At 29.5% G+C, this 27,366-nt stretch overlaps 2 protein-coding genes across 2 annotated transcripts in view; both read left to right on the plus strand.

Annotated features, from left to right (window-relative positions):
* The first annotated feature begins 617 nt into the window (after positions 1-617).
* On the plus strand, positions 618-6,526 carry LOC135957427 (mediator of RNA polymerase II transcription subunit 12-like). The gene is made up of 5 exons (XM_065508166.1): positions 618-984; positions 1,056-1,390; positions 1,541-2,800; positions 3,263-3,480; positions 6,044-6,526. Exons 1-5 carry the CDS (start codon positions 967-969, stop codon positions 6,289-6,291), a joined length of 2,079 nt encoding a protein of 692 aa, XP_065364238.1. The 5' UTR covers positions 618-966; the 3' UTR covers positions 6,292-6,526.
* Positions 6,527-15,607: 9,081 nt separating this feature from the next.
* LOC135956428 (uncharacterized) overlaps positions 15,608-27,366 on the plus strand; it is a 48,596-nt gene continuing 36,837 nt past the window's right edge. The window contains exon 1 of the mRNA XM_065506919.1: positions 15,608-15,980. The gene's annotated coding sequence lies outside the window, so the exon portion shown is untranslated. The remainder of the gene's footprint in view (positions 15,981-27,366) is intronic.

Genomic DNA, 27,366 nt, shown 5'->3' on the forward strand with positions numbered 1-27,366 from the left:
ACTTATAATCCGAAACATATCAAAAAGTATTTTTAAATATTAAGCAACACATACTATTTTTTGTTTTTTCCGATTTTCAATATCAAAATTTGCATTTATCCGGGCCTTTGGAAACACTATTTAAACCAACATACGGACGGAAATCTCTTAATCGACTCCGCTATCTATAAGGATCCAGTATATATTTTATTATATGCTTTTAGTTATACACACAATTTATTCGCCTACAAAATAATATTTTAGAAAATACAAATTGAATTACATTATGTATTGCCTTACAACTCATGGTAAAGGTTATTAAAAATGTCAAATTCATAATTTATAACCTCCTGCTTTGTTGGAGTATTAAAAAACTATCATATGTTTTTTACAACTGTTCATTTTACATTATATTAACTCATCCACCCACTAAACCCATAAACTCTTTCCCCCACAAAGAAAATCCCACAACAATTTCAAGGCCATTTCACCTAACCATCATTTCACCATCTGGCAGCACTTGCATAATGTAAACAATTTTTTGTTTGATTTGCAAAAAATCTTCCCTCCCTTTTTAACTTTCTTAAATAAAGACAAAAAATCGCGAAAAAATCATTCACAATGACTCAAGTCAAAAAGCAGCGAAAAAAAGTAAGAAGACGAAGAAAAAAATCCTGTATTTTAAGGAATCTACAAGAAATTTTTCAAGTCACGACATCAGAAAAAAAGTGAAAATTTTCTTATAAGAAAAGCAGCAAGAAAACTGCATTTAAAAGTGTGAAAAATTGTGAAAAGTTGACATTTAAGTGCAAAGAAAACCGTTAAAAACACACAATTTATGAAAATTACAGAGAATTAAGAAAAAAAGTAACAATTGCTAGATCTAATAGTCCTTGGTTAGCAAAAGGTAGGGGTGAGACACCAATACCGGGCGCTAACGTCGCCGCCGCCGCCAGCCACAGCCCAGTCGTCCCAAGGCAGTTTTTAATGAAAATGAATAATTTGGTGGGTTTGTACATGTATAATGGCGCAAGGAAAAATGTTAACTTATTATTGTTGTTGTTGTTCTAATAAAGGATCACGTTAAGAATTTCTATCCGGACAATTATAAATTGGATTTATCGGAAACCATGAAGGCGGCTTTATCCAAAGGTGGACCTGGTTCCAGTGGCTCGGGGGCTGGACCTTCTGGTGTGGGCATGTCTGCACCCGCTGGTGCCGGTCCACATGGTTCCGGCGATATGGCTGGTACAAGTGCTGGCATTTCAGGGGCTGGTTATGTGACGGAAAAACTGTATATGCTTTTACAGTTGTATTTACAAAATAAGGGCTGGAATCCCAGTGCTGAGTTGCTGCAGTGTTTCACCGATCTGAAAGATAATGCCATGCTGCCTAGTGCAGCATATTTGCAGTGAGTTTTATATGAAAACTTGGATTAATGTATAAACAATTGCTAAAATATTTTTAAAACACTTTATAGTTTATTTTAATTGTTAAAGTTCATGCTCAAAAGTATTATTATTCTGTGTTGCATTTTTTTTTTTGAAATTTTCTTTTATAGAGTTCTAGCTAATCGTATGACGTTGGACACTCAAGGTCGCTTGATACTGCGTGAAAATGGCAAGATAGTGTTGCCCTTCGAACACTTTGCCAATGCGGTAATGCTGAAGCATATGTCGGGACCACATGGTCTGCACTTAAGTGTTGATGCCACTGTGAGAGCTGTCATTGAATCGTATACCATTGGCCGAGAAAACTTTGGCATGGAAAAGGAATTTATCATAGAAGTGGTGCAGTCATGCCCAAGTCCTGCTTGTCGTTACTATAAAAATCATATTGGCATCTCACCACTACCATTTATGGATCAGCAATATCCCAGTGTCAATCCTAGTGATTTTCTACAACATTTGCCACACTTACCACCACCTCCACCGCCACATGTGGGTGGGGGACATGTTGCGAGCGGCTCTGGCGGTGGTAGTACTGTTAGTGGTCCCAGTTCAGCGGGTAGTAGCAGTTCAGCTACTAGTAGTTCCACTGGCGGTGGCGTTGGTGGAGAAGTGGATTTGTCTTCGAAATCTTCACACTCTTCTCACTCAAAGGTACCACCACAATTGCAGCATTTGACTAAACAGCAGCAGAACAGCATACAATCGCAATTATCGCAAATAAGTGCTGCTGCTGCCGCCGCCGCTGCTGCAGCTGCGGCTAAACAACAGCAACAGCATCAGCAGCAACAACAACAGCAGCAACACCATCAGCAGCAGCAACAACAAGCTGCCGTGGCAGCAGCTGCTGCAGCAGCGGCCGCTCAACAACAACAGCAACAACTGTCGGCCCTTATTCAACAGCAACAGAATCGTGCTTTAGCCCAGCAAAGTCTGGAGAAATTCAGCACTCTCTCACCTTTGGAGAAACAGCGTGTACTCTCTCAACTGGATCCCAAACATTTTGATCCCACCACCATGGCTGTGGCAGCAGCCGCTGCAAATTTGCAAATGCAAGGTCTCATGCAATCACAAGCGGCTGCTGTAGCCGCCGCTGCTGCAGCGGCTGGACAAAATTCAGCTGCCCAATCGGCTGCTGCTGTTTCAGCTGCTGCTTTGGGCATGCCATCTCCTTCACCTAGCCAGGGCGTTCCTATTGTACCGCCGCCACATCATACCATGCATCATTCGTTGCCACCGCCACCACCACAATCGCCAACAGCTCATAGTGCTAGTGGCAGCAGTGGTAGTAGCATTGGACGCCATGATAGTTCGCCCTCAACTTCTGCTCATTCGGTGGAACTGATGGTTCAGAAAAACGTGGAAATTTTACGGTGAGTTTTAAACATTGCACTGAAAATTATTTTCTGACGCAAGAAAGTTGATAAATAGAAAGTTTTAAACAAAAACGTATCTGTAAAATATTTCTATAAACATTTTTGCAAAAATTATAAAAATATCTAAAAATTCAAGCACTTGAAAATTTTGTTAAAATTTGACTTAACTTGAATGCAATTATATTTTAAACTTGAAAAAATTTAATATTTTTCAAACAAAAAAGATATGGCTGGAATTTATGTTTCCTTTTTATTGGACTATAATTTAAGGCTTGAATTACACTTTCTAGAATTTTACTTGAATTAAACAAAAGTTATATTTTAAACTTGAAAAATATATGAAAACTTAAAATTGGGTATATTTTTATAATTTGATATGAAATATTTTTGTTATTTTGTAGGATTAAAATAATTTTAGACTAAAATATTAACATTACTTTATTTATTTTTAATTTTTAGCTCCAACTTGGAATCTTTGGAATCGAATAAAGATCTGTTGGCTTTGCATAATGGTGCTTGGGCATCAAATCAAGATCCGAATGGCAATTTCCCATTAGGCCAAGATAAAATTATACGTGTATTTGCGGAACTAATGCGCAATATGGCACGCATGAAAACCTACATAAGGCCTTCCATGTGTAAACCTTATGGCAAGCAAAGTGAAGCATTGCAAAAAAGTAAGTTATTTTCATAAGATACCGAATATAATCGGTCCATTTGTATTCTAGAACTAATTTGGGAAATGTTTTATATTAGGGAATTTTCCATAAAATTTTCCTTAAAGGGAATATTTATTTTTAATTCAAGGAAATTTCTAAAAATTTAAAATCATCATAAATCCTTTAAAAATCTTGCAAGGCGTATTAAATAAAATAGAAATTTGTGAATATGAAAGAAATTTAAAAAAAATTTAACGAATTTTTATTTTATGTTCAAAATCATGTTTGAAAATATATAAATATTTTTAGAATCATGTTTAAATAAAAATTCCCTTAAAGAAAAATTTTTGAATACAAGGGAAATTTCCAGAATTTAACTAAGTTTGTATTTTTTGTTGGAAATCTTTGTATAAGATACATTAGTAAAAATCCTGTTTAAATAAAATTTCCCTTTAAAGGAAATTGTTTAATATAGTGAAAATTTTCAAAATTGTATATGTTGTTTGAATTCGTTTATAAAAATAACTTCATTTTCAAAAATCCTGTTTCAATATAATTTCCCCCATAAGGGAAAATTTTCAATATAAGAGGAATTTTTTTTTTAATATTTTTATTTAATATTAAACATGTTTGAAAATAATTTAATTTTAAAAAAAATCTTGTTTAAATTAAATTTCCGTTAAAGGGAAATTTTTCAATACTAGGGAAATTTCTAAAATTTAAGTAGATTATTATTTATTGTTGAAATTAGTTTTTAAAAATTAATTAATTCGCCATAAATTCAGTTTTAATATAATTTCTCCAATGGGAAATTTTTCAATACAAAAAAATCCAAAATAATATCTAATTTTTATTTAATATTAAATACGAACATATTTAAAAATAACTTAAACTTAAAAAAAATCCTGTTTAAATACAATTTCCCCTAAAAGGGATATTTTTCAAAATAAGAGAAATTTCCAAAATCATAGACAATTTTTATTTGATATTAAAAATTGTATTTGAAAATAACTAAAACTTAAAAAAAGCTGTTTAAATAAAATTTCTCCTAAAGTTCAATATAAGGGAAATTTCTAAATAGTTTCCAAATTTGTCTTTAAATTTAAAAATACTGTTTGGCATCAATCCAAGTTTTCCAAAATTGTTATAAAAATAAAACAAACAAATTTCAAGTTTAAATTAGAGACGAAGATCTCTTTTTATTGTAAATAAATATTACCTCGTAGAAGGAATTTCATCCTAAAGGGAAATTTATAATATATAAGGGACATTTCTAAAATTTTTCCAAATTTTTCTTTAAATTTATAAAAATACTTTATAAAAATTAATTGATCTGCCAAAAATTCTGTTTTAATAAAATTTACCCTAAAGGGAAATTTTTCAATATAAGGGAAATTTCTATAATAATACCAATTTTTTATTTAATATTAGAAATCGTTTTTGAAAATAACATAAACTTAAAAAATCTTGTTTAAATAAAATATCCCCTAAAGGAAAATTTAAAAAAAATTTTGAAAATTTTAGTTTATCGTTGTAAATAATTTTTAAAAATTAATTAATTCGCCTTAAATTCAGTTTTAATGTAATTTAAAAAAAATCCTCTTCAAATAAAATTTTCCCAATAGGGAAATTTTTTTATATAAGGGAAATTTCTTTGGAAATACTATACATATACACACAGCCTCAGAAGTGAGTATACACCATTGAATTTTTTGATTTTTTTAAGATCATAAAAATTATTATATTTGTCTGCTTTTACACAGGGCAAGTTTACTTGAAGCAAGTCTCTTCGATTCACTTTTAAACTTGCTCGTCTGTTCACACACTGCAAGTCTGTGTTCAATTTTATATGTCAAAACCTAATAGACGCCATAGTGAAAATGAGAAAACAAAAGAGAATTGAAGAGACTTGCCAGTACAAGCAAGTGCGTACCCCTCTTCTTTCTTCTTGACTCTCTCTCCTATAAACTCCAGACTTGCGCAAGAAAACTTGCCCTGTGTAAAAGCAGACTTTCGACTTAAATCTTTTTTTCAGAACCGAATCTATTATTTATACCCAATCTCCATCAAACCGAAACTTTTAAATTTTAATCGATGGATAGATTTTAGGATTTTCATTATCTTAAAAAAAATCAAATAATTTTTGGTGTTTACTCACTTTTGAGGCTCACTGTATGTAAAAATTAATTGATCTGCCAAAAATTAGGATTCAATAAAATTTCCCCCAAAGGGAAGTTTCCAAAAATATGGCCAATATTTATATAATGTTAAAAATTGTGTTTTAAATAAAATAAATTTTCCCCTAAAGAGAAATTATTCAATATAGCGAAATTTAAACGAAGTGAATTTTTGTATATCGTAGGAAATGGTTTTTAAATATTAATCAATCTTTGATTTACAGAAACAAAAAACAAATCAACAGTGAACAAGTTTTAGACAATACATATTTGATTATTTTTTGTATAACTAATTATAAATTGAATAAGTGCACCAGTTGTTTATGCCTAAGTTTTCATTAAATTAATTTCAATTATAAATATGTACCTTTCAAATAATTGACCAACCAACCCTTAACTTTCAGCTCTTTTGGACACCATACAAATAGTGCAAAATTTGCGCAATTCTCTACCGCCACCGCATATTCAAGTGACTTCTTGGAAAAGCGAAAGTGAGGGTACATCTAATCTACAAGGCGGCAATGGCGGTGTAGGTGGTGTCGTCGGTCTTGGTAATCCCATAACACCCAATGCCCCTATGATGGGTGTGGGTAATGGTGCTACATTGTTGGGCAGTATGCCTACAAATCGTATTGAAAATTTAAGCAATTAAATTTACAGTTAAAAGCTTACAGGTAAGTAAGTATGTTTTGCACAAATATATTTACAAATGATAAATGGACAAATTCTATTGTTTAACCATAATAAGCCATAAATGTTTGAATGAATTATTGAGCATCACATGCATACATATTTTGAAACATGGAAGTAACCACATTCCAATAATTATAATAGCCGTAGTACATTTTATTTCTTCTTTTCTAGTAGTGGTAAGTTACTCTAATAAATTCTTGGTTACAACAATAAAATAAAACAGCTTAAACAGATAATACTCTCTAGAAGAGTAGTTTTAATTAAATGTGAACATATTTTAAAATTTAAAAAAACAAAACCCAATAATTATGAATGTTTTAAACCCTTTATAACACACAATTTAAAATAATCATTATAATGACTACGAACAAAGGTTTTTAAAACCACTTAAGTATTAACAGAATTAAATAATTATTTAGTATGAAAAGAATTTTGTGCAATTTCAACTTTAAAGTTGGAGATATTTTTTAAACATAAGTATTATTATTATTATTATTACTAATTTGAAAGTATATGCATACATATGCAATAGCATTTATCAATTTTATATTTTTCCTTAAACTGGCTTTTATCATTTTAGTGTGCCATTAGTTTTAATATTTTTTTTTTTAATTTTTACATAATTGAAATCTTTTTTTTTTCATATTTTTAAAATCAGTGATAAACAAACAAATGTTATATTTGGGAAAAACAAGTCTAAAAAGTAGAGTTGCTACCAAATAAAAAATGCGTAACAAATTTAGCAATTGAGGAATTCATTCAAAAGGTTAGTGAACTTGTTTCTTTTCGTATATAACCGTTTGTCATTATCACTGTTCTAAACAGACTGATTTTATTGTTTAGTTTTAAACAACATATTTGTTTCTTAAAATGTTTACACAAAAACAAATAAATATATGTTCCTTGAAATAATAATGTTCAAATAAATGATACAAAAAAAGTCTTCTAAAAATTTGGCTTTAAACAAAAACATATTTTTTTTAATTGTTATTTTTTTTTTGCATTTTTAAATATCGGCTACAAAATCCCAAAATCTGTGATAATTAAAACGAAAACAAAATTTAGTTTAAAAGAAATTCTCTTATTTTTTTTTACCTATTTTATAGTTTAGGCTAACAATTTTAAAAAATTTAAATCATTTGGCTTATAAAATGAAATTAAAAGGAGCAAAGGAGCTTTAACCATTTTTATTTAAATTTTCACTTAGTTTCTTTTACGTTTATGTAAATCTTATTAAATTAAAAATTCCTTTTAAAATAATTTACAATTTTTAAAAATATAAAATTAATAGTATTAAAAAAAATAAAAATAAAAATAAAATCATCATATCAATTATAACTTATAAAATAAATATAATTAGTTTTTATAAGCTTAAAAATCAAAAATTAAAATATGCTTAAAATATAATACATAATAACAACAAATATTTAAATTTAAATGAATTTGAATTAACTACAATATAATAAAATTGGAAAAACATTCATACATACACATTTCAATATATAAATAATAAAAAATCCAAGATAATTATTCCCACCAATAATAAGAACGAATGAAAAACACAAATAAAAAACTATTGTGTGTAATAAATAAAAGAACAGTAAGATTTTAAAACATTGTGAAAACCATAGAAATTAAATTTAAAACAAAATTAATGTTAAATTTTGAGTTAAGAAAAATATAAAAATTTAAGTACTGTGCGTTTTACAAGAAAATTTGGAAATCGGGCGAATTTTAAAGCTTTTTTTTTGTAAAAAATGGGGTTTTTGTGCAAAAAGATTATTTTACATTTTTTTTTTGTAAAAAGCTTCTTTTTGGTGAAAAATTTTTTTTTTGTGTAAAAAAAATCTTTTTTGTAAAAAAACTTATTTTTTTAAATAAATCTTCTTTTTGATGAAAACCTTATTTTTGATGAAAAAATCTTGTTTTGGTGAAAATTTTTGTTTCTGATTTTTTGCCTAAAAGCTTTGTTTGTCATTTTTTAAGCTATTTAGTGAAAAAACGATTTCATTTTTTGTAAAATAATAGTTAGGTTAGGTTTGACAGGTTAGAGCCTGATCTGAGCCAACCTGATAGGCCTGTAAATGTATTTAGCTGATCAAGGCGCTTTGTAGATAGCACATATATATACAAAGGAAATTAATTACAGTACAAAGGCGGGTCAATAAGTCCGTAACAATTTGAATTTTACGACTCTTAATTGAAAGGGCAACACTGCTGCTGACAGTTGTTTTTTCGAGTTCGTTTTTTGTATTATAATTCATTTTTACTGAACAAATGTTTGTAAAATAATGCACAAAGTGTTATTTCCTCCATATAAGGACTGAGATCTCAAAAATCTTAACTTACAGTTTTGATTTTTTGATTGAAATTATTATTACAATTTACAAAAAATATACCCTTCCATTAAGGTTTCTATGGTGCTTTCTGTCAGTTTGTTCAAAAAGTAGTCCATCTCCGTTTAAAATCTAACACAGTTTGGACACTTTTTTTGTGGTCTTTAATTCTCTATTAACACGATCCCAATATCTCTCCACTGGCCTTAGCTCCAGGCAGTTGGGAGGATTTGCCTGTTGTGTCCAAAAATAAGTGGAAACAACAAGAAGTCTTATTAATGGAAGCATCCTCTTTTGTAAACATTCCTTGATGTCAGTTTCGGTATTTATAGAACCCTTTGTAATAAATATATAGCTTCTTTTGCTTGCCATGCCAAGAACTTTATCGAAAAATTGTCTGCTTTTGGGTTCTAAACTTTTTTACAACATTCCCTCGAGCTGCTTCGTTAACCATTATGCAACACGTATATTTTTTGTACAAAATTTGACTTCAATTGCAGTGTTCTGTCTTTGGCCTGTACATTTTTAGCAGAGTTCATGTCAGGAACATTTTGAGCCTTGTATGTTTTTAAATATGCATTGGCTTTAACTTTTTGTACAAAATAGCAGTAACCGGACTGCTTTCCTATCGGATGAGTTGGGAGCTCTTTTGAAAATGCTTTCTATTTTTTGGCTTTAGAATCGTGTGGATCATTCCTTCTTCATGAACCATGTTTACTATCAACGGACAAGTTCTCCCGATACTATTTAATAACATTGGAATCAGTTTGGGGGCAAACCTTTGATTGTATGGCCATCTTTTTGTAGGACCAGGTTAGGTTTTGTTGAAAATATTTAATAATTTTAGTACGCACCATTTACTCGTCGATCATTAAATTTGACATTAAACATAATAATTGACATGCTTTACAAAGGTAACTTGATCAAAAAAAAAAAATAATACTTGGGATAAAAGTTTTAATGAAAAACGTGTGTTAAGGTTTTTTCGATCTCAGTCCTTACCAGCCGGATCGAAATAATTCTAACACAATATTATGGAGCAATTAGATGTGCAATTTAGCCGCTGACTTTCAAATTAAATATATTTTTCGCTTGAAAAAAATAATTTCCAATTTTAAACTTAAAAAAATCTCTTTTCTAGAGATTAGGAATTCTGAATTTTATTTGGTTAGAAAAAAATTGACTTTTTATTTGCTTCTCATTAGGGGTAGGAATTCATATTACAAATACAATTTTAATTTTTTTTCTTTTTGTTATTATTTGAAAAATTTAATTTCCGAATTTTAAATTTAAAATCTCTTTTTGAGGAGATTTTTTAAATGTATGTATTTATGAATTAAAATTTTAAGTTTTTTATTAAATGAGTGGAGTATTTTATTTTATATTTTACAACATTATTTGATTGTTTCTAGTTATGAATTCATGTTAAAAATATATTTTTTTTAGATTTTTCATTATTTTTATATTTCGTTTGAAAATATTAATTCGCAATTTCTAACTTGAAATCTCTTTTGAAGAGATTTCCCTTGCACAGTCCAGAGACCTTGCAGAATATCTAAAAGGTCTAACGTTTTCCCTCCTATAAAACGCTGTGTAAGAGTGTTAGAGTTAGAAACGGTCCCTATCCACAAGGAAATGATGTATCAATTCCTTTCCCTCTAGGGACGTTGTGTCAGCGTAGAAAGACAAAAGTATTGATTACTCATTAACAAGTAAAAAAATAGCTCTGAATAGTCACACGAAGCTGAAAATAAGAAAATTAAATTATCAGCAAACATGAATGCCCAAAATGTCTTGTAAAACGTACAGTATTTTATCAAAATCGAATATTATTTTGAGACTTGTTTTTTTTTTTAATTTTTATAATTTATATTTCAACGAAAATATTTATTAAAAAAGGTTGTATTGTCTATTTAACAAATAACTGGTAATTAAAACGCATAATAATTTTAAAATAAACACAAATTTTATTATTTTTCTTTGAAAATTTTATCAAACACTAACAAAATGCAACAGTATTATTAAACAAATCGCATTTAAACAAAAACATAATTTGAAAAATTTAAACAAAAACAAACTGCAGCGTAAACAGATAAACTGGAAAGAAATTGTTTTACATATACATATTATTAAACCTGCAATTTATTTAATTTTGAAACAAACAAAAGTTTAATAACTCAAGATTTAAATTGAGTTATAGAACATTTTGTTTGGTTTTGCTAATTTTATAAAATATTTGTGGTATATAGCCAAAGTTTAACAGTTTCTTTATAAAATATGAAAATCGCATCAGTCAGTTTGTTTCACTACCAAATTTTTGCTTTTGGTGGAAAAAATCGAAATATTTTAATTATATTTTTAAATATTATTAAAATATATTAAGCAAATTATCTTAAAGTAGAGTTAAATAAAATAAAAATAAATTAAATTAAATAATTATATCAATATATTCGCAAAACAATTTAAACAGTGTAAACGCTTAAATAATTGAACGAAACAAAAAAACAAATATCAAAGCAAATATATTTTCAAATTAAAATTTTCTTTAAATAAACTTAAACAACAACAACATAATACAAGAAATATTATTGATAAACCTTTTAATTAAACTATCAATTAAATTGTATTCCGTGAATTAACAGAATTAAAATTAATAAAATGAAAAACTCTAATTGAATGGCAGCTAAATGGAGTGACATTTTTTTAGTAATTAAAGCGTAACAAATTTTGTTGTCAATAAAAAAAAAAGAATTCGTTTGAAAGGCCTATCGATGCCATTATGTATGGAATATAAAATTGTGCAAATGTTCGCCACGGCTTCGATGGGAGCGTGAATCCGAAATGTCTAATTTTCCATGACTCTGGCGCATAAATCAGCCTGAATTTGATCGATGACATGGGTTATGTTGGCTCTGAGGAGCGCAAGAAAAAGTCTAACGGGATCAAATCGCACGATCTTGGTGGTTTGTTCACATCACATCCTCTTGAGATAACCGTCTGTCCGTATGTCTGTTGAAATCAATTTTCCGAAGCCCCAAACAACTTTCATACATGATTGATACATCCATATATCCGCTATAGAACCGGTTCGAGAAAATCGGACCACAAATGGCTGATATATAAGGAAAAAACCAGAACAACCTCGATATTTGGCCTATTTTTAATCTATATCTGGATTACTAATTCATTAATATAGACAATATGGATATCTAATGATAGATATTTCAAAGTCCTTTGCAACGACGTATATAAGGCAGGGAAAGATATTTTTCACAAGATATACAATTTTTGATTTTTTTTGTCAAAATAGAACTTTTTTCCAGAATGGGAAAAAAGTTCTATTTTGACAAAAAAAAATTTTTTTGCTCAAATGAAAGCTTAGGTCCTTTCCTTTAAGAGCTTTTTGGTCTCTTAGAGGGATGCCAGTGGGATAGTATCAAAATAAATGTATTAACACAAAAATTTTATGTCTTGAGTTACAAAATATTTATTTTGATAGATAGACCACTCGTATCCCACTAAGAGACCAAAAAGCTCTTAAAGGAATGGACCTAAGCTTTCATTTGGAAAAAAGTTCTATTTTGCCAAAAAAAAATCAAAAATTGTATATCTTGAGTTACAAAACATTTATTTTGCTATATATCCCACTCCCATCCCACAAAGCAACCAAATAGGTCTTAAAGGAATAGACCCAAGCTTTCTTTTGAGGGAAACAAAAATTTAAAAAAGGGCCCATTTTAAAAAAAGTTAGATTTTGCAAAAAAAAAAAAGTAAAAATTTGGATATTTTGAGTTACAAAACATTTATTTTGATAGATATCCCACTCGCATCCCACTAAGCGACTAAATAGGTCTTCAAGGAAAATATCTGAGCTTTCTGTTGAGCAAAAAAAAATTAAAAAGAGGGTCCATTTCGAAAAAAAAAGTCAACAAAGTTTTTGATTTTGCAAAAAAATTCAAAAATTCCATGTTTTGAGTTACAAAACATTTTTTTTTGATACATATCGAACTCACATCCCACTAAGCGACCAAACAGGTCCTTAAGGAATATATCTTAGCTTTATTTTAAGAAAAAAAGGCCCATTTTGAAAAAAAAAATCAAAAAATTTTTGATTTCGGAAAAAAAAATATTAAGTTTTTTTTTTTATACCCTTCACCTTCGTGAGAAGGGTATATATAAGTTTGTCATTCCTTTTGTAATTTCTACATTTTTCATTTCCGACCCTATAAAGTATATATATTCTGGATCCTTATAGATAGCGGAGTCGATTAAGCCATGTCCGTCTGTCTGTCTGTTGAAATCAATTTTCTGAAGACGCCAGATATCTTCGGGATCCAAATCTTCAATAATTCTGTCAGACATGCTTTCGAGAAGTTTGCTATTTAAAATCAGCAAAATCGGTCCATAAATAACGTAGATATGAGCAAAAAACCGAGACAACCTCGATTTTTGACCTATTTTTGATCTATATCTGGATTACTAAGTCACTAATATAGACAATATGGATATCTAATGATAGATATTTCAAAGTCCATTGCAACGATGTAGATAAGGCTATAGTAAGTTGGGCCTACAATGAGTCAAAATCGGGAAAAATATTTTTTAACCCGAATTTTTTTTTTATCAAAAAATTTTTTTGTCATACATTTTTTTCAAAAAAAAAAAAAATTTAAAAACTTAAAAAAAATTTTTTTAAAAAAATGTTTAAAAAAAAAATAAAAAACAGTTTTAAAAAAAAACAATTTAAAAAAAAAATTTAATTTTGTTTGCCTAAAAAATATTTAAAAAAATTATTTTAAAGTATAATTTGGTGAAGGGTATATAAGATTCGGCCGAATATAGCTCTCTTACTTGTTTTTTTTTGAAAGATTGAAGAAATAGCCATGTAAACTATTTGGGACACATTTTGCTAAGAACAATAGGTAATAAGTTACATGGATGAGAAAAATAACATGTTTGGCCAAAATGTCAAATTTTGACCCGTTCTAACTCCTAGAGTTCTTGACCGATCTTGTTGAAAAATTGTGAATTACTATCCGATAGGTCAAACCTTGGTGTAAATTTCATCCCGATCGGAAGACATCCGTCCGTCTGTCTGTCTGTTGAAATCAATTTTGTCTGTCTGTTTGTCTGTTGAAATCAATTTTCTGAAGACCCCACATATCTTTGGGATCCAAATCTTCAATAATTCTGTCAGAAATGCTTTCGAGAAGTTTTCTATTTAAAATCAGCAAAATCGGTCCACAAATGTCTCAGATATGAGGAAAAAACCAGGACAACCTCGATTTTTTACATATTTTTGACCTATATCTGGATTACTAAGTCATTAATATAGACAATATGGATATCTAATGATAGATATTTCAAAGACCTTTGCAACGACATATATAAGACCATAGTAAGTTGGACCTACAATGGGTCAAAATCAGAAAAAATATTTTTTAATCCGATTTTTTTTTCACCAAAAAATTTTTTTATTTATCTTCAAAAAAAAAATTGTAAAATTTAAAAAATAAAATTAAAATTAAACAAGTAAGAGCGCTATGTTCGGCTGTGCCGAATCTTATATACCCTTCACCAAATTATACTTAAAAATATTTTTTTTTTAAATATTTTTAATTTTTTTTCCAAATTGTTTTTTAATTTTTTTTAAAAAAAAGTTTTTTAAATTTTTTTTTTTTAAATTTCTTTAATTAATTTTTTTGGAAAAAGAATTTATGACAAAAAAAAATTTTGATGAAAAAAAATTCGGGTTAAAAAATATTTTTTTCTATATTAATGACTTAGTAATCCAGATATAGGTCAAAAATAGGTCAAAAATCGAGGTTGTCCTAGTTTTTTCCTTATATCTCAGCCATTTGTGTACCGATTTTCTCGATTTTAAATAGCGACCGAGCCGGAAGAATTTCGGAGATATTGATGTATGAATCGTGTATGTAAGTTATTTGGAAAAAAAAACATTTGTTTACCTAAAAATATTTAAAATTTGTATTTTGAAGTATAATTTGGTGAAGGGTATATAAGATTCGGCACAGTCGAATACAGCTCTCTTACTTCTTTATCATATGTTGAATTATTAGCCGTTATCTTAAATAAATCACGATAAAAACTGAAAAATCCTCTATCTTATCATCTTCATACATACACATTGAATATTTTGTGAAGAAAAACACTCTATCTCTCATAAAGTCCCCAATAATGCAATATTTTAAAATAACGAATTTTAATAACACAAGTTAATATATGCGAAAAAACAATTTTTTGCCTCTCCTGAAAAGTTGTGTTTTTTAAGATAGAGGGTTTTGAATATAGGACATCAATATATTTTTTCACTAATAAATTTAAAAAAAATTTAAAAAAAAAAAATTGGAAATAATTTAAAAAAGTATAAAAAAAAATTAGAAAAACAAAAAAAATAATTTTGAAAACAAAAATTTTAAATTTTGTTTAGGTACCTAAACATACATATTTTAAATTTTTATTTAAAAGTATAATTTGGTGAAGGGTATATAAGATTCTTGTTTATACTCACTTCTCCATTCCTGGTTTAGTGTATAAAATAAGTGCTTTTATTCAAATTGTAACGACTGTTGGCTCACGTTGCATTAGCAATTCACTAAATGCCAAATGAGTAAATAAAAACAGCATAAACAATAAAAAAAAAACAGAAAAATAAAAATCACAACAAACTGCAAACTTTTGCTCAACGAAAACAAATAAAGTAAAATCAAAAAATAAAACAAAGAATACAAAACAAATCGCAAACAAAGTGTATAAACAAACAAGAAAAAAACAATTCTTACCTAGAGTAGAGTACGGATGGATGAAATGAAATGAGAACTAAACATAAACAGCAATAACAAAAAGAGCAGCAGCAGCTAACAAACGACGACAGACCAGACACGGTGAGTAAGTAAAATATATACCGCATGACAGTCAGTAATTTTTCGATATTGGAGCGAATTACAACGTTCTTGTGGATAAATAAAACTAAATAAGAAGTGCTTTAGTGAATGTGTATACAAAAAAAAAATAAAAATTAAAAAAAAGATATCAAGAAATCCTCAAGATATACAAACAAATATTGTATATTACAGCTGGTTGTTCCATGAAAAAAATGTATTAAACCAAAAAAAAAAAAAGAAACCAGTGTCTGGTCACAAATGCGAAATTATTTTTTATTTTGTATTTTTCTACAAAAGTAATTAATTAATTTAATAGTGCTTAAAAACCACCACAAACAACAACGCCAAAATATTTCAATTTATATACAAACAAACAAAAAAATAACAAGTTTTATTGTGCTTATTTTGTAAGTGTTTTTAAACTCATGTCTTGAGTTCCTTGAGTCTTTTTTAATAAAGACGTAATTAATGAAATATTTCAATAATTATAACTAAAAACTTGCCTTAAAACTTAAATTATACAATAATGAAACCAAAATAAATCAATTGAACAATTTTATTTTGTAACTCAACTCTTATGATTTAAGAAAATTTGTCTTTATTTTTAAATATTTAATGACATTTTCTTCGTCTTTTGTGGGTAAAAGAAAATATACTTCTCTCCTGCCAAGAGGTTTATTTTTGTTGCTGTTGTTGTTCTATGGTCTCTTTACAACAAATTACAAGAAAATAAATAAAAAGTCATAAAAGTGTATCACCGAATACGAGAAAAAACTTGAGGAAATCGGTGGTACATTTATTTGTTTGAAAATTTTACAATTTTGTATAGGTATTTAAAATATTTATGGTTTATAATCTATAGATTTAAACCCCATTGATCTATTTGTAACAGTTCAAATTATTATTAACAAACTTGGCATAGATTTAGAGGGTTTTTGTTTGACAAACTTAATTGGAGATAAGAACTTTTTACAAATACATATGTATTGTAATATAAAACCTTTTGCGTCTTTTCAAAATGAATCTTTCCCTGTAATATAGTAATAACTTTTAAATCAAATGGTCAAACATAAAAGTTTTAAAATTTTACGTCTTTTAATTTTAGATTCAATTGGTCGATTCAAAAGGTATTTTATCATGTCATATTGTCATAATGTTTCAGGCAAAAAAATGTCCTAAAATAATACTATTCTGTAAGCTATGTTTATTGTGTTATCGTAACCAACCAGCAGAGACCTGCTCCGATCGTCTAAGAGTATGTTAAACCGAGCCGCCGAGTCGTGAAATGTTAGAACATTATCAGTCCAATTATGAATAAAAAATCCTCGGGAGTTTTTTTCCTTTTTCCCATTTTTCCTATTCAAATTCAAAGTTGAAATGGGGAAGAGAAAACACTCGCCCGGATTTTTTATTCATAATTGGGCTGAATGACAATATGACATGTGACTCGACCAAATATAAATTTAAATCCTTTAATAGCTCCCTCTCATTGAATAACATTTCTATTGATCGAATTTAATTTTCATTCCTGTCGAGTTTAGAACCATGAGTTTGACCTCCTCTCTATCGGAGAGTGACCTTCATAAACTCTATATTATCTTGATAATGTCCCATAATAAATACAGTTTAAGGGACTTAAAACATTTTCTTATAACAATTTTACTTTCTGTTATAAGATTTATTGGGTGTATGAATTAAAAATGCGGGATTTTTCTAAACTTTTAGCTTTTATTTGAAACACATTATTCAAAGTATTGGCTATTGTTAGCTTTCTTTCTGGCAACATATGGATTCCGAGCCAAAAGAACAGCTCATCTTTTGAGTCCAAGAACGAATTAAGCCTGCGATATTGGCTTAATTCGACTATGTTCCAAATGAAGCGTATCCCAGAGAGAGTGTTCTGCATCGATCGAAACAAACAATAGTCGGACGGGGCACGGTCTGGACTATATAGCGAGAAAGGCAAAACTTCCCAACCACTTCATTTTAAATACTTTTTAATAGGTATTGCAACATGTATCCGATCGATGACATGATGGAATATTACTGTTTCATGTCTGGCTGCATATTCTGGGCGTATTTCGTTCAATGCTGGCTACAAACGACTTAGTTGCGTTCGGAACAGGTTCTCTGTGAAACCATCTCTCTCGCACGTTGAAACCATAAGAATTGGAGAGCATTTGGTGTGCTTCAGCGATACTTTTTTCAAATTAAAGAAGTAAAGCAAAACTTCCCGCATATGACGCTTTCTGGACACAATATTCGACATTTTCGAAGCAAAAAAAAACGTTGTTTACACTAGAGTTTCGCGGTTTTTCAAGGCCTAAAACCGAAACCGACAATTCTTCGGGTTTTACTTTTAATCTATTTTCAGTAGAAAAATAAAAAATTTAGAAATGGAAAACAAACTTTTTCATCCAAGTATTTCCTGACAATTAAAATTCAAATAATTTAAAAAAAGAATGCAAAGTGTTTTTAACAAAGACTTAGTATGGAGTACTGGCTGAGCCGGTGCACTTCGCCACCGCAATTGTAAGAAAGAATTAGTACTATTAAATCTCCCTTTGTGAATTAATAATTCAGGATAACATGTCTCTAGTTTCAAATTTATTGGTTAATTGTAATGTGAACTCCCGTCAAGTTTGAAATCAAGGTAATTTCCAGACTATATGTTCAATATTATAGAAAATTCAAAAAGTACCATTTTGAAGAACGAAAAAGTACTCCTTAGGTGTTTAGTTCTCCTTTATTGGTATCATAATACCATTGAGCTCCCTATTATTGATTATTTCTTTACTGATAAGCATATTAGCCAACTTTAATGTATATAAGCTAACTAATTTAAAAAGTATCATTAAAAGAAAATGTACCAATTTTCCTTTATCCTCATGAACACCCGTTAAGTTTGAATTTTAAATTTGTTAGGTTTTCCTATATTATCAACTGATTTTGTTTCTATAACACTTGATATTAAATAAATAATCTCAAAACCGACCGAAATCGATCGGTTTTCAATTTTTTAAAACCGAAACCGCGGTTTTGAAATTCTTCGGTTTTTTGGAAACTCTAGTTTACACCACCAGATTCGTCAAAACTGACGTTCACAAAAGTGGTGTATCAGCTTTTCTTCATTTAACCCCATCGAAGAAAAAGGATAGCGATACATTTTTCATACATATTTGCTATTCCTTTCTTATGTTGGGGTTAAATGTGTGATGCCACTTTGATATATTTTAAAACCGTGACGTATCTGTTCTTCATCTGTGGTTTACACTATAATGTTCAATAACTAAGTGAGAATAATTGACAGATATATAGCCTTCAAAGCATATAATGGGTCGATTATGGATGGCAACCTAACTTCAGTTGTGTTGCCAGAGGGCAACCACAAATTTATGATTGCCATTTGGCAACAGAAAATGATAGCTGCCAGTTGCCATCAGTCATACCATTTAAGCAACTGACAACGCAACTGAAGTTCGGTTGCCATCAAAACCGCGTTCAAAAGATACGCCATCTATTGTAAATCCCACATTTTTAAGTCATACACCCAATTTACTTTATCGAACCTATGTTAGGTACTAAACGCTATCACTGCTGTATAATTTGCTAAAATACGAAAACTTTTTCTGTAGATTCGAATTGGATATAACACTTCCTTCGCTAGATCTCTGGGAAAACCATTATAGACATATTAAGGTTAACGTTAGAATTTCTCAAATCTAATTTTTAAAATAAGACAAAAAGAAAATCACGTGTTGAAACCGAAACCATAGTTTTTTTTTAACCCTAATTACACTTTCTCTCAATTTCTTTATAATTATAGAACTATCGAATGTAAATACTACATGATTCCAAAAAAAAAAATACAACTCCCACATTCAGCTCTGCTGTATTCTGTATAAATATTTATAATTTTAGTGATTTCAAAATAAAAGATGAAGTCAATATTCCTTTGCAGTTACATATATGCTCGTATATTCGGTAGCACGTTATTATTTTAGAAACATGCTGACGAATGTTGTGTAGTAGTGGGAGACAAATACTAGGGGGGGCAGACAATTACAAAGTATGACGTTGACCCCCCGCACTTATTATGTGGTCTGTTGTTGTTTTTCGGTAAATTAATAATGTTTTTGTAGTTCTTTCTTTTCTATTAATTGTTAGGCAGCCTAGTGTGAGTAGTATTAAAATAGTTTTGTATAAGAATCTAGTGTATGATGGAATATACCATAGATCTACTTTTATTTTGTTACATATGAGTATTTAACGCAGAAAACCAAATGTAAATAAATGTATTTCTTTTGTTTTCAAATATTCTTGAACCCGCCGCAATAACAAAAGACAAAAGAACAAACAGCACTAAATAAATAAAGAATTAACTTTTAAATTTAAAACAGAAAAAAACAACACGCCATATATTTCAATTTCTGCACAACGCTGACACTGAACACTGCAAAGAACAAATAAAAAAAACGCAATAATTTTGATTTGTAAAATATAAACAAAATTTATTTAAGTTCTTAAGTAGCTGCACACACAGTCATTTGTTTCAATTTAACAATATAATACTGACCTTAAGGAAAATGTTCGGAGTGGCCTTTAAAGTATGTATTTATTTTATTTTGAAGAACGTTTTACGTATTAATTTGTAATTGGCAAAAACTTTTTTATTGTTCACATACAAATTTACCATTTTATATTAATATTAACGCCCATGTTCTGGAAAACGCTTTTCAAATCGAAAACGCAAATTTTAAGCGATATGCGCTTTTCAGAACATGAAAATTGTTTAGGCAAATTGTGAACGGTAAGAATAAGACCCCTTTCACACTAGGCAATATAGTTGCTCAAGTCTCTTGCCCAACAACAAAACAGCATGCAAAATTTTCTTCTCCCTAATCCGACATTACCTCTAGCATCTACAAACACAAAAGACTTGCGCAACTAAATTGCCTAGTGTGAAAGGGGTCTAAGTAAAATTGCATTGCTTCCTTAAAAGCCTTTACAATTATTTTGTTTAATAATATTCAATTTGACAGTGTTTTAGAGATTGCGTTCATTTTGGCCCCAAGTGTATTTAAGGGTTAATTTCGAGTTTCCTTTGTTATTGTAAATATTGGATTTTAAGGTATATTTTTCTCAATTTTCATAGAAATCTACCCAAAAATAAATGTTTGTAAAGGGTTTTTTTAACAAGAACTTTATTTTCTAAAAGGAAATAAAACAAAACAAATAAGAGAGCTATATTCGGCTGTGCCGAATCTTATATACCAAATTATACTTCAAAATAAAAATTTTAAGGGCCTGGCTCACTAAATGCGAACGAACATTTTCTTTCTTATTTTATATTGAAAACAACAAATAAATTTTTTTATTTATATAAAATAAGAAAGAAAATGTTAGTTCGCATTTAGTGAGCCAGGCCCTAAATATTTTTAGGTAAACAAAAAATTTTTTTTCTGCATTTTTTTAATTTTTCGGAAAAAAAATTTTCGAATTGTTTTTTAAATTTTTTTTTATTGTGTTAAAAAATATTTTTTCCGATTTTGACCCATTGTAGGTCCAACTTACTATAGTTTTATATACGTCATTGCAAAGGTCTTTGAAATATCTATCATTAGATATCCATATTGTCTGTATTAATGACTTAGTAATCCAGATATAGGTCAAAAATCGAGATTGTCCTGGTTTTTCCCTCATATCTCAGCCATTTGTGGACCGATTTTGCTGATTTTAAATAGCAATCTTCACGAAAGCATATCTGACAGAATTAGTGAAAATTTGGATCCCGAAGATATCTGGGGTCTTCAGAAAATTGATTTCAACAGACAGACGGACATGGCTTAATCGACTCCGCTATCTATAAGGATCCAGAATATATATACTTTATAGGATCGGAATTGAAAAATGTAGAAATTACAAAAGGAATGACAAACTTCCTTAAAATCCTTTACAATTATTTCGTTTAATATTATTCAATTTGACAGTGTTTTTTAAAGATTACGGTAATTTTGGACCCAAGTGCATTTAAGGGTTAATTTAGATTTTCCGCTGTTATTGTAAATGTTGGATTTTAAGATATATTTTTTCAAGAATAGAAAAAATCTACCCAAAAATACATACATGTTTCTAAAGGGTTTTTCAACAAGAAATTTGTTTTCTAAAACAAAAAAAATTTATGAAGATGATTAAAATTTTCATTGTATTACGAAGAGAAAAGATCTGCAATTATGAATGAAAAATAATATCTGGCAAATATCCACCACCACCTCGCTGACAGATGTCGATTCTTTCATCAAAATTTTTAATCACTTTTTGGCAAAATGGCGGGTCTATTTCGTTAATCACATCACGGATTTTGAGTTTTAAGGCTGCAATCGATTCTATTGGCACCACAAAAAATAATCCAGTGGTGTTAAATCACACGATTTGGCTGGCCAGTTAACAGCTGATTTTTGTGAAATTATGCGATCGGGAAATTTGGTTTGCAAACAATTTATCATTTCATTGGCTGTATGACAAGTAGTACCGTCCTGTTGAAACCACATGTCAGTGATATCCACGTCATCAATAATATGCCAAAATTGAGTTGTTAACATCTCGCAATAGCGTGATTCATTGACCGTTACCGCATTTCCAGCCTCATCTTCGAAAAAAAAACGGCCCAATCACGTCTCCAGACCACATAGCACAAAACACAGTAATAATCGCACTAGGAGTTTCAGAAGCCCAAATGCACTGTGGTTCCAAATCATAATCTAGGTGGACAAAATTATTTGGCCCTCTTTTTATATAGAATTGGTATCTCCGATTCCAAAAAAAAATTTAAAATATCAATATAAACTTTTTTTCAAGTTACAGTAGGGTCCATAAATAAATATAAAAATCGTTAATAACAAATTGAAAAAAATACGTTTTCGTGTGTTTCTGAAACTAAATTTTTAAAAAGATCTGTATTTACTATATTTCAAGTTACAGTAGGGTCTAGATATATAAAAATCCATAATAAATAAAGAAATATTTCTAAAAATTTCATTCCGTAAAAATTAAAAAAAAATATTTCGGCGGGTGCTGGCGGCTACAATTTTTTTACAAAGACATTCCCCAGAAGTTTCTTTAAATGATGTATATAGTCATTGGACGGGCTTCGACGGTCTTTTTTTGGCAAGCTATATAACATTCTTAGAAAAAAAATATCAGTATATTTGAGACCCAAGTTGAAAGGACTATAACAGGAAAATGGAGAGGCCCATAAATATAAGATATACACTTAATAAAAGCCTATATCAATGTTTATCTATGTTTTGAAGTATAAATTTCTATATGGTAAAACAATTAAGATATATCTAATTTAGTAAAGCAGTAAAATATTAAAAAAAAATTAACGAAAATATGATTCAAAATTTGTTGAACTTCTGGCGCTTCTGTCGAGAAAACGAAATGTCCAATTGAAAACCCCATTTATATTGGAGGAGAGCAGATTGTCAGCTTCCGAAAAAACTTAGTTTTTCCAAATTCTGAAGATACCGATTTTTATAATTTTGTCCACCTAGATTTTGATTTGGAACCACAGTGAAATGTGGCAATTTAGCTTGTTGACATACCCTGACAAGTGAAAATGGGCTTCTTCTGAAAAAGTGATTTTTTACGAAATGTAATTTTAACAGAACCACCAATTTCCTAGTGGAGCGATATTGAATTCATTGTAACAATTGCCAATGCATCTACTACGAATACGTCAAAAAACGAATACGTCAAAAAACTAAATGTCAAAACCATAGAGAAACATAGAGCGGAAAATACATTCTCGCCACTTAGGTTTCTGACAATTGAGTTAGGTCTTTGACAGGAGAGTTTCCGCTCTATGTCTATTCTCTATGGTCAAACCTATCATGTTGTTGGTGTCGCCACAGTTGAAAAACAAAGTTTTTGTTGAAAAACCCGTATTAGAAACGATTAAGAAATTAACATAGTCCGATTTCAGTGAAACTTTCGTGGTATATTTTATCCCCCTGGACTATAATATTTTGAAAAGTTTCATTTAAAATCCATAACATTAAAGAAATTGGGTTTATTAGCCAAAATTTTGAAAACGAAATTTGATTTTCCAGAGTTCAAATATCAGGTACGGCTAAAATATGGGAATAATTGACATAATTTGTTTTATTTTTATTCCCTTAGATATTCTCTGTAACACCTAAAGAGAAATTTCTATTCTACGAAGATATTTATCTTTAATTTTTTTTAACCAATTTTTGTCTTTTATATCTCCGTTGAACGATAATTGACTTGACATTACGATACTTTTGCATTAAAATTCAAAACGAATTATAAAATGGCAAACATTTTGCAGAAACTGTCATCCTAATATTTCTTATGCAATCCATAGAAACATTTTAGCACTTAACTGTGAATATTTATCATTATAAATCCTACCAAATAAGTAAAAACCCAGCATTAACAGATTTCAAAAACATTTAAAACAAAGGATATTAGAACGTTTTCTATGTCTCCTGTAAAATTTGTAAAAAGCGACTTACCACGTTTGCTCACTTAGCTAACGACATGGGCGGTAAACCTCTTTATAGTAAGATAGTTTCACATTTTCAAAGTAACTTCATCTTATTTTATTCAATGTCTATAGTGTTCACTCAAATATATTCAAAGTAACAGATCTCAGTAAATTGTTTTAAAAATATTACAGGTAGAACATCAAATTTTGCAGCATTTGTCCTTCAATGTCTTGAGTATCTAGGAAATGATTTTAGGCACTTAATACGTTTGCACACTAAGCTAACGCTATGTACGCTAACTTCATCTTATTTTATTTAATTTCTATCTTGTTCAGTCAAAAATATTCAAGTAACAGATCTTAGTAAATTGTTTTAAATATATTGCAGGTAGAATATCATTACATATTTTGCAATATTTGACCTTCAAGTAGCTAGGAAATGACTTTAGGTAGCAAATAACATAAATGTTCTTGGTTTTAATCTTCATTTAACTAAATAAATACAAGATTAATACTGATATTTAGTTTTGCAATTATGTATGTAGTAAAAATTATTCATATATTTAGAATTGTATTGTTTTGTTTCCACCCACACTGTTTGTTTCAATACATTTCTTTTACTCCCATACTTTCAGGTAATTTTGAATAATTCTTCATTTCTCTCTTCATTTATATTCTACTCATTTTCTAACCCTGTTTCTATAACTGTATATTTTCCTTAGTTTCATGAGCTCTCTCTCTTTCTCTTTCTCTTTATGTTTTATTTTGTCCTTTTTACAACCATTTCCTTACTCTACATATTTTTCATTTCCCTAGGTGCCTATATGTCTCTATATTATTTAGTTGATACTGAGTTCAGTTCAGTTCGGTTTATTTTATTCCTTTATCTGTTGTTATTTATTATTTAGTTGTTTTTCTACCCCCACTACAAACAATAGACAATATTGTCGTGCAATACACACATGTTTTGTAAAAGTACAATTTTATATTTAGCTATATTAATAAATTTTACGCACTTTATTATTATTTTTTTTTTTAGCTATTTATCTTTTGCCTTATTTCTATACTTCTGCCCTTAGAAAATAGTTTGTAAAACCTCTTATGCAGATATTCAATGAATATTAACGATAACAAGGATAAATGTAATGTTTCCCTTGTATGTTGTTAGTTATTTTTAAAAATAATTTTCCTTCACCTTTAATATTGCATTGAAAAAGTGTAAAAAGTTCATGACCAAGGATTTTATGTTCGACAATGTTTTTTTTGTGTGCAATTTCGAAAACCAAACAGGCTTTTTTTGAGGTATAAATGTCCTTAAATATTAATGTATATTATGGTTTGATATCAAGGATTTTTGTTTTTTCAATTGCTTATGCAAAAGTATAGTTAGTAAAGTCAATAACTTTTCAGTTCATTTAGAAGAAGCAATGTAAAGTTTTGTTACCCTTTGTTACTTATAGGAACCACAGGACATACTAATAAATAATAATGTAAACTTTTTGAAAAGACATAATTTCTGCTAAAAATAATCAGATATATATATATCTGGAGAATATACTGAATGTGACTTTAATTTAATCAATTTTTATATTGAATAACAAGAAAACTTTATCTGTATTTTACCTGCAAACAATAAGAATGTCGGCGAAGTTTATAAAAATATCAAATAGCCAACAAAAATCAAATTGAATAACATATTATTATTCATATTCCATGTTATCTTTATGCCGGTCACTAATTGAAAACTTTCAGTTTGAATTGATTTATAAGAGTTATTCTTTAGTAATTTCTGTTTTTCAAAGAAGAATGGTCGAATCACTACAGCTGAAAAGAGTGACACGTTGTGGTTCCTTACCACGACAATTGGATCTTCGCTCCGAGTCTTACTCGGGCAAAGATTGTCAACTCTACAACAGTTGTACTAACCGGAAATTTTTTTCCCCCAGGAAAGAACTTTCGATGACTGTAGAGCTGTTAAAACAAAAATTTGTATTTCGACAATAACAAATGGGTTCTCTAAAACCCAAATGCCACAGTTTTGACGATTAACAATGAAAACAAGGTCGAAATGTGCTTCGTCGCTTCGGATTCATTTCATTATTTTTGAAATATTATTCAACAATGAAAACAAGTTGTTTTCCGTTCATATATGGCAGCAAATTAAAATCTAGCATGAATTTTGCGACTCCTTTTACTTTTCTAACTCATTTTGTTTGGGTAATCTGAACAAATTATTGTTGGTGTTTCTATGAAACCAGTTATCATGTAAAGGATGTGTTTTTTGATGTGCATTTCAAATCCCTATATTTAAAGGTCTCTTGATTGGAACTTGTTTTGGGGAGTTTCAGCAACTGACCATAGCGGAAATTAGTTCATGCGAAAAGCAAAATTTTTAATAAAAATGTTTTAGATTTGAAAGATATCCTTAAGAACTAAGATAATCAGCCCTATCGCGAATCAATATTTCACATGGAATATGTTCCCTTTTCCCATTTTTCGTTCATCATAATGGGAAAAAATTCCATATGTTGTGAAATTTTTAGATGGAATTTTGTAAACAATAGACAGCTGTTACGATCAAAATCAACTATTGTGAATAAAAAGTTCATGGGGATATCACGATAACAATTTTCGCTTCGAGAAAAATGATTATTTCATGGGAACATGTTATTGCCGGGTTAATAAGGGTGAATATCTCCATAGAACTGCTCTCTATCTAACAAATGTGCGTGGCTTTATAAATGTCCAATATAAATATATTCAAAGTATTGGCTCTGTTCTGAAGTGAAGTGTATCCCGGAGACAGTGTTCTGCATCGATCGAAAGAAATAGTTGTCGGACAGGACACGGTCTATAAGAAGAGGCAAAACTTACCAACCACTTCTTTCTAAATAGTTTTTAACAAGTATTGCAACATGTGGCCAAACGTTGTCATGATTGAATATTACGGTTTCATGTCTGGCCGCATATTCTGGGTGATTTTCGGCCAATGCTTGCTTCAAACGAATGCTAGATTTCAGCAGCTGATAATAGAAAGGTCCCTTTTGACCCCCCAATAATACAGAACATTAGCTTAGCACCATGGATATTTGACTTTGTCGATTCGGCTTCACATACTACATTCTTTTACGCTTCGGGTTATCGTAATGGATCCATTTTTCATCGCAAGTAATGATTCGGTTGAAAAATTATTTTCTTTTATAGCGTTCAAGCAGCAGTTAGGACATGCAAAATCTTCTTTCAAAGTTTCGACTTCAATTCCAGCTCTGGTTGAGTTT

This window comes from Calliphora vicina, chromosome 4, assembly GCF_958450345.1.
Source record: "Calliphora vicina chromosome 4, idCalVici1.1, whole genome shotgun sequence".
NCBI classification, from domain to species: Eukaryota; Metazoa; Arthropoda; class Insecta; order Diptera; family Calliphoridae; genus Calliphora; species Calliphora vicina.